The sequence below is a fragment of the Dama dama genome, chromosome 21, assembly GCF_033118175.1.
Source record: "Dama dama isolate Ldn47 chromosome 21, ASM3311817v1, whole genome shotgun sequence".
In the NCBI taxonomy this organism is placed as follows: Eukaryota; Metazoa; Chordata; class Mammalia; order Artiodactyla; family Cervidae; genus Dama; species Dama dama.
The window spans coordinates 58,404,279-58,420,291 of record NC_083701.1 but is presented as its reverse complement, the minus strand read 5'-3'; the positions used below and the strand labels follow the sequence as shown (position 1 = coordinate 58,420,291).

At 44.9% G+C, this 16,013-nt stretch overlaps 1 protein-coding gene across 1 annotated transcript in view; it reads right to left on the bottom strand.

The window, feature by feature from the left end:
* The window catches only part of DPYS (dihydropyrimidinase), a 95,462-nt gene extending 88,679 nt beyond the window's left edge, over positions 1-6,783 (bottom strand). The window contains exon 1 of the mRNA XM_061122856.1: positions 6,520-6,783. Coding sequence (XP_060978839.1) covers positions 6,520-6,783 — 264 coding nt within the window. The remainder of the gene's footprint in view (positions 1-6,519) is intronic.
* Positions 6,784-16,013: the final 9,230 nt, after the last annotated feature.

Genomic DNA, 16,013 nt, shown 5'->3' with positions numbered 1-16,013 from the left:
AAATGTAACAGAAACAGTGAGGTGTCCTCCCTCAATTGTGACTTGACACCTGAAAAGAAGAGGACAGAGCAGTGTTGGGGGGAGGCTCTGGGCAGGTGCTGAAGCTCACTTATCAGAAATGTTGCCCAGTGATGTCAGCAATTAGGACTGGTTACTAAGCACAAGGGAAAATGCCACATTGCAAGTGTTCACTCAAAAATAGTCACACAAAATTCAAGTTAAGCCTACACATCCAAAAGTTCACTGCGTATAATTTATTAATTAGAGCCCCATATACCTCCAGTCTGTCTGCCATTGAGAACAAAGATTACGGTTTCATCTCTATAACCCCAACCACAATGCCTGGCACTTAGGGGGTTTCCAAGAACTATCTGTTGCCTGAATTCATGGAACCTAATTATGAACTTTAAAAATCCATCACTTAAGGCTATTCCATATTAAATGGCAGTGATGAGGTCCAGAATATGCCACTGTGGCTTAAAAATCATTTTGAGCTGAAGGCATCTGAGAATAGATGCCTTTTTTTTTTTTTTCCTTTGCCTGAACTCCTTTACCTGCCTGAAAGCAGAGCCTTTCAAAAAAGAATTGAATTGTCATAAATCCCCTTCCAGGAAGATGACTCTTACTACCTGAGACTAGAAACTTGCACCACACCTAAATAGATCTTGTCATGAAATATCATATCTCCATCTATTCTCTTAAGAGCCCATTGGTCTCTCCTAAAAGCCATTTGTTTTCCCATAAGTGCCCTTCCCATGTTAAGGTGATAGGCATGCCTGTGCTCAGTCATATCTGACTCTTTGTGACCTTTTGGACTATAGCCTTCCAGGCTCCTCTGTCCATGGAGTTTTTCAGGCTAGAATATGAGTGGGTTGCCACTTCCTCCTCCAGGTGATCTTCCCAACCCAGGGATTGAACCTGCAACTCCTGTGTCTCCTGCACTGGCAGATGGATTTTTTACCGTTGAGCCATGGGGAAGCCCCAAGGTGATATAGAAGCCCCTAATTCTAACTTGCCTTCTTGAATCACATTTTTCTGTGAGCTTGGACTGAATGTACATGAATTTTAAAAATCTATCTTTCCTCTTTAGAATCTGTCTTTTGTCAGTTCAATTCTTGGGGGTGGTTTTAGTCGCTAAGTCATGTCCGACTCTTGCGAGTCCATGGACTGCAGCCCACCAGGCTCCTCTGTCCATGGGATTTTCCAGGCAGGAATAATGGAGTGGTTTGCCTTGGTTTCCTTCTCCAGGGGATTGTCCCAACCCAGGGATCAAACTTGGGTCTCCTGCACTGCTGGCAAATTCTTTACCAACTGAGCTACCCACCAAACTAAACATAAGTGGTCAGAGGAAAAGTTTTCCTTCCTGATGGCAGTATCAAGGAAGCCGTGATTCCTGACTACCTCTGTCAGACACTGAAGACATGCGGTTCAGATAAATGAAGGAGAAAACAAGTGGGAGTGAAAAGCATGCAAAACACAAGTATGAAAATGGAAAGAAGGCAAGTCCCAGATTCTGTAAAATTCAATGAAAGGCTTCCTAACACACAACACCCTCAATAGAGCCAAAGCCCTACTTCATACCAAGTGGCTTCAAATTAATCTTTGAGATGGTTTTATTTTTGTCTTCTGATTAGTGCAAAGATTAAATTTGTAATCAGTAAATAGCCACTGATGGAAATCATAGAATTACACACTTTTACAGCTGGACCATGGAAGCTATTAACACAAGAATGTTCAAAGCTCAGCCTTACCAGCAATGAAAGAAATGCTTGTTTAAAAACAGTAAGAAATTCTATGCTTTTCCTATTAAATTAGCATCAATTTTTAAAAAGTCAACATCCACAATTAGCTAGGATGCAGTGAGATGGGAATTAGGATGTATTGCTGTGGAAGTGGGTGGGGATTGGGGCATAAACTGAAAGGCAATCTGGATGTATGTGTTAGACTCTTTTAAGATGGGTCCAATGTTGGCCCAGGCATTTCACCCTGAGGGGTGATTTCCACGTCAATTATCAAGCATTTGAGTGATGAATTACGTCGTACTGTTATACACAAGCCAAAAAAAGCTGGATGCCACCAAAACGTCCCACATGAACACGGTGAGAGTGGAGGTGTTAACAGTAGGGGAAACAGAGGAAGAAAAACGGGTCAAGTACAAGGAAAAATGTTTATATGTCCCTTCCAAAAAAGAAAAATCTGAAATGAAAATGTTAAAAGCAAAATGTTGAAACTGTAGGCGATCTAGCTATTATTTTTCTTTATACTCTTCTGTATTTTCCTTTTATTTTTTTTTTAAAGGGGTTTCTTCATTCAACTCACATATATTAAGCGACTATAATTTCCAGCCTTTTCCTGAATGATGAATATGTATTTTCCACTACTTAAAAACTTTGTTTAATTGAAGATATTCTCACTATTATTGCCTTGTTTTACAGATAAGGAAACACTGACAACACCCAGAGAGGAACTGACTTGCCCAAGGTCACAGAGTCAGCCCGCACTCCTTCTGAAACCCATCCTGGAGCTCCGAAAAAGAGGCAACAGAAAAAGAGGTTTGGTTTGCAACCAAACTCTCTGAATCACAGCTCTTCTACAAGGTGAGGAAGCTCTATAAATACAACCGTGAATGTGTGCTTAATCATATACCTTCCACTCCCTTATTATAAGTAATCACCATCATGGCATTTTACCAAAAAGTTCCAGAGCAAAGTATAATTTTCTCTCTTGATAATTTTGAGGACTTTTTGTCCTTCACATAAAAGGTGTTCTGCATTCTCTCAATTTTAAAAAAAAAAATGATTTTTTTGCCAGCTACAGATGCTGCCAGGTTTTTAATGTGAGTTCACCCACTCCAAGCTGTGTCTGTGTCTGAATACAAATATATATATATTTGAAAACTGACTGAGTTCTTTTAATTCACTTTCTTATCACAGGATGTTGTAAAAGCAGTCATAATTCCTTCAAGTTTATCTAATTTATAATACCCATTTGAATAAAGAATCCCATTGTCTTTCACAACAGATATTAAATTATTGGAAGACTACTGTATATCTAGTACAGAATAACAAAATGAAATGTGGTTTCTTTAAAGCAGGATGCTATTACCATTAGTTATATCAGAAGGAAGGCTTTTACCTGTAATTAAGTAAATCAATTATAAGCTTTAAACCTACCTCTGACATGAATTAGATTTCCAACATATGTAACCTTTGGTTGACCTATATTTCAGTTTTTAAATTTGGCTCCATCACAACCTAGTGATCAATACATAGAACACCACAAACAGTATCCCTTCTGTTTGTCAGATATTATAAATGATCAGCCTGGTGCTTGCAGGAAGCACACACTGGTCTAACCTTTTGGGACCCATCTCCTGAAAGCATGATATATCATTCTTACTTTATGGCTTTCTGTACTTAAGGTACCCATTTATGTACCCTTAGAGATGATGTGGCTATAAATGCAGGTACAAATGTCTCACAAACGCACTCCCTGCAGTGTATATTTATTTTGACAACCTTAACTGTCTCCAGCACTGGGAAGGTGAAGGGCTACTGTATATCTTAAGGTTGACTTTGCTCTGTCTTTGACAAAAGCCATCTCACAGTAACATACCCCTTACTTATATAGGTTTTTCATCTACCTATGGCCACTTTGGTGAATCTAAACATTAGATTTTTTTTAAAAAATCATCATTTCAGAAAGGAAGAGAACCTAGTATAGAAGGCAGGTGGTCCTGAATTTGAAGAACGACTCCGCCACTTACTAGGTGTGCAACCATGGCCACGTGACTTACATTTCAGCTTCTTTAACTGCAGAGGGTAGACAGTGGCACCTGGGACGGTTGGAAGACAAAGCTCGTGCCTAAAACTTAGCATAGACTTGATGAAGCAAAAGCTGCTCAACAGTACTCATGTCTTTCAAGTTTAGTGTAAAATATGACCAGCATTTACAAAAGACTTCTTTGTCCCTATTTCCCCAAACCCAAAACCACCAACCCTGCACTGGGAATTATCGTGAATATAGAGGACAAAATAACTTCATAATGGCCTTCTTTCAGAACTCAGGCCAATACTTTAATGCTAATGTTTATCTATATTTACTTGTCTGGTTCCCTGTTATGGAGTCTCATCTGTTTAGGGAGTCGGGGTGGGAGGGTGGGTATCTCCTGGGATCCAACCAGCCAATTTAAAGTAAACTTTTGCAACTTTGCCCTTTTGTGAGTACTGTTTAATGTTCAACATTCATTTAGTCTTTGCTCAATCTTTGACCTTATCTCTGACCATATTGTTTTCTGCTCACAATTCTAGCTCATGAAAAACATGTTTTCCTTTAATGTCTTGACAACCTTTAAGTGAGAAATGCCTAGAGAATCAACCAGAAAGTTCTTTAAATAATATGCTACAAAAAGCTGTCTTCTAAGTATGGAATCATGAAGTGAAGTGAAAGTGCAAGTCACTCAGTCATGTCCAACTCTTCATGGACTATACAGTCCATGGAATTCTCCAGGCCAGAATACTGGAGTGGGTAGCCTTTCCCTTCTTCAGGGGATCTTTCGAACCCAGGTCTCCCACATTGCAGGCGGATTCTTTACCGTAATGGAATCGTAAACCTCTCCAAACTGGAATCCCAGAATGGACAAGAACATGTAGAAAACTGAGAACTACTTCCCTGGATCTTCAGGCATGCACCAATCATCTTGAGAGAGAAGGAACGTCCCTTCCCCACAGCATCCTAACCCTTCTTGGCTGCTTCATCTGGGATGAAAGAAAGGGAAATAATGAAGGGGAATGATGCTGGTGGGCCTGGTGACTGACTGATGATCAGCAATAGCAGCTCCCTACTTGGTAAATGGGGGTGTCAATGAAATGCCCTGCCATCAGCAATGCACCAAGTGAATGATGAGTCCGTGACAACAGAAAGTGCATGTACAATAACCGAATAGAACAGGATACATAATTTCTATACACAGGTACACACATGCACAATACCACCTCAGTTATGTAAAATAAAGCATACGAAAACCATAAAGACATTAAACCACAACATTGTCACCAAGTGAGAAATTATGGGTAATACTGTTCCTCTTTTTATTTTTCTATTTTTCCCCCCAACTTTCTACAATCATGTATTCCTTCGATATCTGAAAAAAATGTATTTTACATGTCAACATAAATAAAGTTGTTGAAATTTAGCAAATTTCACGTTTTAGCAAGAGAGAAAAGTGAATACTCTTCAACAGATACTGATCTTTCCTATAAAAGACCTTGACCATTGTCCTGGTAATTAGTAACTAGGAGGAAGCTTTGCAAATGTTGGTGTCAGCAGCCTGCCCCAGACCTTCTCTCTGGGTCAGATAGTTCTTTTTTTCTTAAACGTTTTGGTCAATTATAGAGGATTGGGAACGTGGAGGAAGAGAGGTGTAGAGAGAGTAAAGCTGTTAGAAATCGGGAGGGTAATGGATAAATCCTCAAAACGGCTTTGAAACCGCACAGCCTGTACTTGGACTAAACGGCCCGATTTGCTTCATACACATCAGAGCACGGTCAATGAGAAAAAAACCCGCACAGAGAGCTCAGACCTTCAGGATATCACTACTAGCATTTTGCAAGGAGCTGGCTGTCCCACCACAGCTCCAACGGGAGCCTCGAGAAGGGTGCAGGTCAGGCTCCAGGCAAAGTGGCTGCGTGCAGTTTTAACTGCAGGTTCCTATAAGCTGCCCTGTTCATCTTCTAATTTTTATTTATTTTTTTCTTCCGGGAGCTTTGGAGATTCGTTTCAGTTCTTTTCATAGGCTGAGTCTTTAGGCCTTTGTGTCTAGAGAAACCCAGGCCTCCCTCACCTGGGGAGATCTGTAATCTGATCCTTCTACCCCTCTGTGAAAGCCGCAGGTGCTCAATCAGCAAGAATCAGGGTCTGAATTTGATGTCCCCAGGCAAGCAGGTAGGAGAAGGGGTGGGGTCAGGTCGAGAGCTATCGCTGGGAGACCGTTTCTGCAAAAGCACTCTTGGAAACCTTCGGCAGCCTTGCATGAATACTTTTTCTGCTGGAGGGTGGCAGTAACGATTGTGGATGTGGTGGGCTCAACACCATCACCCGCCGTGCGCTTTTAACTTTTGAGTCAAGGCGGTAACTACCGGGTGAAGGGATTTTTCATTTGGTTTTGGCTGAGAGCGTCGACTACAAAGAGTCCAGATATTAAAAAGGACTTTCGGAGTTTCACAGAACACCCAGTGAAAAGGAGGGGTTCGGGGGAGAGGGTGGAGAAACGAGGGTGAGGGAATACATTGCTTTAAACGGGTCAGATTACCCAAAGAGAGGCGCAGAGGGCGTCCGGTTCGGCCGAAGCAGAGCTGATGCCCTCCCCGAGGAGGACCACCCAGAAGAAAGGAGCTCAGCGTGGGGGCCCGCATCCGGCGGGGTCGCCCCGGCTCGCTCCTCCGGGTCCGGGGACCGCCGGAGAGACGGCCGAGGACTGGGCGGGCCTCCGGCGTGTAAGGGCGCGCGGGGGCCGGGTACCTTGGTGCCCAGATGGAAGTCGTCCACGGAGCGCGAGCCCATGAAGGGGAACTGCATGTGTGTGTGCGTGTCGATGCCGCCGGGCAGGACCAGCTTGCCGGCGGCGTCGAGGACCCGCAGCCCGGCGGGCGCGTCCCCGGGCGGCAGCAGGCGGCGGCCCACCGCCCGCACCACGCCGTCCTCCACCAGCACGTCGGCCTCCTGCGAGCAGTCGTCGTTGACCACGCGCCCCCCGCGGATCAGCAGGAGCGACCGCGCAGCCATGGCGAGGGGCGCCTTCCTCCTCGGCGCCCGGGGACAGCCCCAGGGCCCCGCGTCCGGGTTTATCAGCTCGGCCGCGGGACGGGGTAGGGCGGGGAGAAGGGGCCTATCCACCGCCAACCACCACCCCGCCAACCCGGGGCTGGGCCTGCACCCAAAGGATGGGGGTGCAACCAAAGGGCAGTGCAACGCAGACTCTGCTGCTCCGAATCCTGCTCTACGTGTGGGTCTTGGTCATTAGAAGGGAAACATCTTGAGGGTAGTTTTATTAATTTATTTTTTAAAGTTTATTTATATGAACTTTTATTGGATACGTTTATTTAATATAAAAGTTATTTATATTAACATATTTATATGAAGTTTTATTGGAGTGTAAGATATTTACAATGGGAGGGGGGGAGGTGGGAGGGGGGATCAGGATGGGGAACACATGTAAATCCATGGCTGATTCATGTCAATGTATGGCAAAAACCACTACAATATTGTAAAGTAATTAGCCTCCAACTAATAAAAATAAATTTAGAAAAAAAGAGATATTTACAATGTTGTGTTAGTTTCTGCTCTACAGCGAAGTGAGTCAGTTATACATGTATCCACGCTTTTAGATTCATTACACAGTACTGCGTAGACTTCCCTGTGCTATACAGTAGGTTCTTCTTGATTGTCTCTTTTATATATAACAGTGTGTATATGTTAATCCCAGTCTTCTGATCCTCCCTCCCCACTTTGGTAACTCTGTTTATTTTCTAAGTCTGTGAGTCCCTTTCCGTTTTGTTAATAAGTTCATTTGTAGCATTTTTTTTTTAGATTCCACTTATTAGTGATATCATATGTTTGTCTTTCTCTCACTTCACTCAGTGTGACAATCTCTAGATCCATCCATATTGCTACATTTTTTATGGCTGAGTAATATTCCATCGTATATATGTATATGCCACATCTTCTTTATCCATTCTTCTGTTGGTGGGTGTTTAGGTGGCTTCCATGCCCTGGCTGTTGTAAATAGTGTTGCAATGAATTGGGGTACATCTATCTTTTTGAATTATGGTTTTCTCTGGCTGTATGCCCAGGAGTGGGATTGCTGGATCATATGGTAGCTCTATTTTTAGTTTTTCAAGGAACCTCCATACTGTTCCCCATAGTGGCAGTACCAATTTAAATTCTTGGTAGGAATGTAAGGAGGGTTTCCTTTTCATGGAGAGTAGGAGGGCTTCCCTTTCATGGAGGTAGTTTTAAAGGCGAGGGATATTTGCTTTCCTTTATAAGAAAAGGCACTTTTGGGAAAGAAATTCACCTCATCTCTTCTCTTTGTGAAAAATGTGTCTGTACCAAAACACAGAGAGAGGCAGAAGGAGGGAGGAAGGGAGACAGACAGACAGACATCTCTGCAACAATGAAAATACCCATGCCTGGAAGACCCACTTGATCTGTATTTCTTTTTAAATATTCTTAATTATGTGAGGAACAACGATAAATGACATCCTTACCCTCAGGGAACTAGGAGACAACAGTAACACACATACATATTTCAATTTATAACTACATAAACCAGAAGTTTCTACTTTTGAGAGAGGGTACATATATGAGTTTAGAGGAAAGGGAAGGTTTATTTCTGCCTTGAAAATTAGAGATGGAAGATTCACAAAGAATATTTGATTTTGGGCATGTGCTTAGTCGCTCAGTCAGTCCGACTCTTCGTGACCTCATGGGCTGTAGCCCACCAGGTTCCTCTGTCCATGGGGATTCTCCAGTTAAGAATACTAGACTGGATTGCCACGCCCTCCTCCTGGGGCTTTTCCCAACCCAGGGATCAAACCCAGGTCTCCCGCACTGCAGGTGGATTCTTTACCATCTGAACCCCAGGGAAGCCAAAGAATACTGGAGTGGGTAGCCTATTCCTTCTCCAGGAGATCTTCCTGACCCAGGAATTGAACTGGGGTCTCCTACATTGCAAGCAGACTCTACCAGCTGAGCTACCAGGGAAGCCTGAACTCTAGCGTAGAGGACATGAATGTGGAGAGAGGAGGGGTGGGGAGAGGGCTGGCTTTCTAGGTGAAGGAACAAGCTAGGTAAAGGCACAGAGGAGATGATGGCACGTTGAGTCTGAACCCCATGTGGTTAAGCTGAGGGGTTAGGGTTGGACAAGAGGGGACCAAAAGGGACAGTCAGAGAGAAGGGAGTTCAGGGAGCCCTGTGTGAGGGAAGACAGCAATGCAGGATTTTCAAGGGCCCTTGTAAAGAAGTGGTGGAGAGAGGCCGACGTGCGCTCTTCCGCCATCTATTCTCATCCTCCTCCTGCTGGTAGTCGGTGGAGTTTCTTCGGCAGGAAATCCTCCACGTGCATTCTCAGAACACTTGTTTTGGTGAAACTGGTGGTGCCTCGGGCTCTGGGACTGACCTACCTACCTCAGCGCTCCTGATCACGGCAGGACGTCATCACAGCCACAGTGATGTGCTCAGAGATGATGTGGGTCCCAAGAAGACTGACTGTGCTCAGTGAGAGCAGACCCTAACTTGTTTTTGTTGAGCAGAGGGGAAGCCTTTTCTTTCCTGTTGGACTTGAATCCTGGAGGGAGTAAACTACAACAGGGAATAGTCCCACGAACAAGCCAACAGAGACAACAGGAAGGAGAGATGGAGAGGGACTGCGTTCTCATGACGCGCTGCCACTCCTGAAACCAACCGTGTCTGATGACCCCACTTTTCAGACTCTCCAGTGTTTGCTGCAGCGGGTTTCCTTTGGATTTTTTGTCATTTTCAACCATCAGCTGACAGAGAAAGGGAAGACTCTTCAAGTTTGGGGACTAAGTAGTCACATATGGCCTCGGAGATGGCGTTTTTAATTATGGAATATAAGGTATTATTAACACCAGATTTCCTCAAGTCTCAGATTACACAAACCTCACAATGATTAAAAATTAGGAAACATCAATAAAGTGCCATAGATTTGGCAGTCAAGCCAGGAACAAGAAACCCAAGAAGGTAATGTGATTTTTATCCAAAGGCCATTGTGGAAAGGTGAAAAGAATAATTATAAATATAATGTAACTCCACCAAGCTACACACATAACAACACTTTAGGAAGATAAGATTGGTTGGTGTCAGGGTGGTTGTGACATCCTTTATGAAACTACTCAGATGGGTGACTTCAAAGTTGTCTTTATCTCAGACACTTGATATCACAAAGCGCTCTGTAACACAACCCAACACAAACGCTCCACATTTCATTAACTCAAACTTGTATCAGAAAAGGGGGTTTGTAGAATGTCACCGAAGCAGAAGGAAATAGCTCAGAGAGCGCCACTGACCGCACAGAAGGGTTGGTGAGTTTAAGAAGAAAAGCCAGCTCGCAGAAGGGGTCTTGCCCCTCTCTGGTCACTGCTGTCCAGACGCTGGGCCGTGTCCACCATCCTGCCTGCTGGAGGCTGCATCTGAGCAGGTGTTCTCAGAAGGGAAGCTTGTCCTCAGAGACCCCTTACCTCCCTTTTCTCTGCTCTACTCAGACCTGCGGGCCCCCGGTGGACAGGAAACAGCACCCCCAGACTCGATGGCGTTGTCACTGGAGGACGGTGGGAAGCAAGATTCCTGCTGTTTTGGCTTCTTTTTGCTGGAGGATCAGTCTGACTGACTAATATACCAAAGGGTGTCTGAGGAACCATTACTCCTCAGAGGACTCACTTTGAAGGAGGACTGTGGATACTCAACCCACAGAAACACATTGCTGTTCAGTCGTTCAGTTGTGTCCGACTCTTTGCAACCCTGTGGATGGCAGCACACCAGGCCTCCCTGTCCCTCAGCATCTCCCGGAGTTTGCGCAAGTTCAAGTCCATTGAGTCGGTGATGCCATCCAGCCGTCTCATCCTCTGTTGTCTCCTTCTCCTCTGGCCCTCAGTCTTTCCCGACATCAGGGTCTTCTCCAGCGTGTAGGTGAGAACCGTCAGAAAGGAAGGCCTTCCCAGCTCTGACTGATGGTCTCAAGGGACAGAAAGGCTGAGCAGCACAGTGACTTCCTTCTCTGAGCAGCTCAGGTTTTGGGGGAAACAAACCCCCCAGGTCCAGGCATATTTAGGTCCTCCACAACCCTGGAGTCACTGAGTTTGCTTTCCCTGTTCTCCTGAGCCTTCCTCACTCCTGCTCCAGACCCCTGTGGCTATGAGGGGGTTTCAGGGTGTTGTTTCCAGCTCAAGGAAAAGTTGTCCATGGGGCAGAAAGAGGAGACGATGAGGGTGTGTGAGCCAGAGTGAACAAGGAGAGAGTGGGGCAGAGCTGGGCGTCTCCAGTACGCCCCAGCCGGGAGCTGTGCACAGCGCTGGCCTCCTGGCCCTCACTGGTATCAAAGTCCCTGGCAGGGGAATGAGGTTAAACCTGAATCAGCGATAGAAGAGGCGGGTAGGTGGCATGGAAGGGAATCAGGAGTCTAGTGCAGCTCTGATGCCAGCTTCTGGTGTGAGTCTGGGCAAGTCACTCTCAGGCTCCTCAACTGAAAAATGAGGAGCTAGGTTGACAAGACCTTGTAAGGCTTCCCTGATGACTCAGACAGTAAAGAATCTGCCCGCGAAGCAGGAGACCCAGGTTCGATCTCTGGGTCGGGACGATCCCCTGGAGAAGGGAATGGTTACCCACTCTAGTATTCTTGCCTGAGAAATCCCATGGACAGAGGAGCCTGGTGGGTTACAGTCCCTGGGGTCACAAAGAATCAGACACGACTGAGCGACGTTCACAACTACTACACGTACTGTTACAGTCCTGTGATTCTGCGAACAGGGACAAGTCGCCCATCCAGAGAGTGCTAGCCATAGGTCTGAATTAGACTCTTCTTGGGTCCAGGTAAGTGAATTACAGACCAGGAAGCACTGGCCTTCTAGATTTGGGGCTGCTTTATTTCTAGGGCCTCAGTACTACGGAGGCAGAGGGGATCTGCTTGGAAAGAGTTCCACGTACAGAGTGTAAATCCAGATGTAGGTTATTGGTGGGAACTTTTGGTGATAAGCAAGGACAACATCTTTCTCTCCGCTCAGCAGTAATAGGCATGACAGCTGACGTGGTTCCCTGACTCTGCAGGGCCAGACAGAGAGAGCTGACCACTGCTCACTTCTAGAGGGCGCTCTTCCTTGAACCTCCTGGGCAGAGGGAGGAAATACCAGCAGAGGAAGCTGAGATTTACTGAGCACTGGAATCAAGTCAGTCCTGGGCCAAATGCTTTACGTGCATTATTTTACTTTGTCCTCCACAACACCTCTTTGAGGTAAGTACTATTTTCCCCTTTAACAGATGGGCTTTTTGAGCTAAAATGACCTGCTCAAGGTCACATAACAGTAAATGCTGGAGGTAAACCTCTCATTCTGGAACCTGGGCTTCCCCGATGGCTCAGCGGGTAAAGAATCTGCCTGCAATGCAGGAGACACAGGAGACTCGGGTTCAATCCCTGGGTCAGGAAGATCCCCTGGAGAAGGAAATGGCAACCCACTCCAGTTATCTCACAGACAGAGGAGCCTGGCAGGGTACAGTCCAGGGGTCGCAAAGAGTTGGACACGGCTGAGCAACTAACACACACACAATTTACTCACAATGTGAGACCAAACTCTAATGCCGAGTTCAAATCCTGGCCACACGTGGGCTTCAGGTTACACAGATCGATGAGCACTGACTCCTACAATCACAAAATTCCTACATCCATCACTCTTTACACCTCTAGCACTTCTGACTGGGGGCTGCAAAGCTCATTCAGACTGTTAGCTAAATATTGGGGAGTCATCCGTTTTTCCTCAGATAGCTAATGGCACGAGCTTGAATGAAAAGCTCCTTCCTCTAACAAGTTAAGAAATTTGGGGGAATCCAGGTCTAACACGTCGACACTGACCTGCCCTGAGGGGAAACTTGCAGGACGTGCCACTGCATTTCAGTAAATCCTTCACTTTGCCACCTCTGCAAAGTCCCTTTTGCTATAGAAAGCAACATTCCAGGGACTAGAAGGACATCCAGGTATCTCTGGGGCCCATAATTCAGCCAATGAGAGTGTCTATGATTGTCCCCCTGAACAAAAAGATGCCGCAGCCCAGAGGTTTCTTCTGCCCTTTTGCCAGCAACACTAATATGTACATCCAAAACTCCTGCCCTTTGACCTCACTCATACTGTGCTGTGGCTTCCAAGTTATTTTGAGCTTTCTTAGCAAAATATTTTTCAGCAATATAACAATACTTAAGGAAATAAAGGAAGTGCTCCCTTGATTAGAAAGAATATGAGTGTGTGTTAGTTGCTCAGTCGTGTCTGACTCTTTGTGACCCCATGGATTGTAGTCCGCCAGGCTCCTCTGTCCATGGGATTCTTCAGGCAAGAACACTGGAGTGGGTTGCCATTTCCTTCTCCAGAGGATCTTCTTGACCCAGAGATCGAAGCCGGGTCTCCTGCATTGCAGGAAGATTCTTTACTGTCTGAGCCACCAGGAAATAATATAATAAAATTAAAAAGCTTGTACTTTGGAGCCAGATTGCTCTAGATTTGAGTTCTGGCTTTATCATCTCTCATCTGTGGAATCTTGGTTAACCTTCTTACTAGTTCTGTGCCTCTTGATTTTTTTTTTTTTTGAATAGTGGTAGCAACCTATAAGGGCTGTACACTTTAAATTAGGTAGTTCATGTAAAGTCTGTAGCATTGTGCTTGTCAGATATTATTTTTAACCAATGGTTTCATTTCTATTCTAGCATTTTCTGATTAATAGTTTCACTTTTAAAAAGGTTTATTTGTTTATTTTTGATTGTGTTGGGTCTCCGCTGCTGCTCTGGCTTTCTCTGGTTGCAGCGGAGGGGGCTACTGTTCCTTGCGATGCTCGGGCTTCTCGTTTCAGTGGCTTCCCTTGTTGTAGAACACGGGCTCTCGGGGTGTAGGTTTCAGTAATTGCGGGGCGTGAGCTCAGTCGTTGTGGCGCATGGCCTTAGTTGCCCCTCGGCATGTGGGCTCTTCCCAGACCAGGGATCAAACCCATGTCCCCTGCATTTAGACGTGGATTCTTTACTGCTAGACCACCAGAGAAGCCCCATGGCTTTGCTTTTTAAAATGTGAGCTCCACAAGCTTATGAAATTATTATACTGATCTTGAGGAGAATTTTTTCCAGCTTTATTGAAATATAATTAACATATAACCATTGTATAAGTTTAAGGGCTACACAGAATGATTTGATGTATGTATATATTGCAGAATGTTTACCACAATAAAGTGAGTTAACGCATCGACCACCTCCCCATAGTTACAGCTTTGTGTATGTGTATATGGTGAGAACATTTAAAATTAATTCTCTTAGCCACTTTTAAGTGCACAATACAGTATTGTTAACCATAGTCACCATGCTATAGTTAATGTACATTAAGTCCCCAGAACTTACTCATCTTATAACTGGAAGTCTGTAACTTTTGACTGTCTTCACGCATTTACAGCCCTGCTCATGGCATCCACCCATCTGTTTTCTGTTTCTGTGAGGTGTTTCATTAGATTCTACCTATGAACGATATCATGCAGCGTTTGTCCTTCTCCGACCTGTTTCACTTAGCATAATATCCTCGCAGTCCATCCATGGTGTTGCAAATGGCAGGATTTCCTTCTTGTTCATGTCTGAATACAATTCCATTTGTTGCGGCTTCCCTGGTGGCTCAGACAGTGAAGAATCTGCCTGCAATGTGGGAGACCTGGGTTCAATCCCTGGGTTGGGAAGATCCCCTGGGGAGGAGAATGACAACCCACTCCAGTATTCTTGCCTGGAGAATTTTATGGACAGAAGAGTCAGACATGAGTGAGCGAATTTAAAAAAAAAAAAAAAATTCCATTTGTTGTCCTGTAACAAATAGGCTGCCAGATGTTTCTTTACCAGAGACAGGTTTATTTGGGATCAAAAAGATTGCAATTTGTGTCTCCAACCATGGTGAGCCACGGGCAAGTCTCACAGGGCAAGGGAAGGAGAAGGCTTTTATAGAGAAGAAAAGGAAGTTGGATTCAGTAAACCAAGCGTCCATGGCTTTTCATTGGCTGAGTTCTTGACTGGAAAGGAGAGGAGTCTTTGCTGCCCTGGGCTCTGCTATCAGCACAGGACGTGAGAGCTCCCTTTCTGGTTTCCCAGTTCTATTTGATTGACGTTACTGCTTATTCATTTCTTATACATTGAGTATATATATGCCACACACACACACACATGAGGTCACAAAGAGTCAGACTTAGTATTTGACACACACACACATACACATGGGGTTACAAAGAGTCAGACTTAGCGGCTGAACAACAATGACAAGTATATGCCAAACTGTTTTATCCATTCGTGTGTTGATGTCTTGACTTCTATGTCTTGACTATTATAGACAATGCTGCAATGAACACAAGGGTCTAGAAATCACTATCTTTGAAATTTCATTTTAAAAGTTTTTCTAAAAAGCAAGAGGAAATAATTTTTATTGCACTTCATATATTTAGTTTCTTAACAAACATAAAGCATAGAAAGTAAAATCCATCTTTTAATGTGTACAGTGCTATGAATTCATGTAACCATGCACCACAATCAAGATAGAAAATATTTCCATCACCCCAGAAAGTTTCCAGCTGCCTCTTTGCAGTCAGTCCTCTCTCACCAGCCTTGGCCCCTGGCAACAAGGATCTGCCTTCAGTCCTTTGTATTTTGTTGATTTGAGACTTGGATACAAAGGAAGCTGCAGAGTATCTTCAGGAAAGTTCACCTTCTTTGGTTCTGCAACTTGGTATAAAACTCTTCCTATGCCCAGCTCTTGATGCTGTCAAGGTCTAAAGCTAAAGAGATTCAAGGCGACCCTTACTAGCATTTACCTCAACTTTCCGAGGAATCCTGGGCAGTCCTGAGCATGACCTCAGTTGGGGCTAAAGCAGGGATAGTAGGTTCTGTTCTGGAGTCCTCAGGACACTGTCTCCAGTTATGTAGATGGACTGATGCCCTGAATGTTGGAAGAATCAGGGTTCAAGGAAAAGCATGAGATATAGAGACAGTAGTCAAGGGGCAGCTCCTTTTACCTGCACATGTCCCGCCCAGGAGAAGGGGCGACAGAGGATGAGATGGGTGGATGGCATCACTGACTCAACGGACATGGGTTTGAGCCAACCCCGGGAGATGGTGAAGGATGGGGAAGCCTGGCATGCTGCAGTCCATGGGGCTGCAGAGTCAGACATAGCTTGGTGACTGAACAACAGCAGTCCCACCCAGGCCCACACCCTCTGAAATAG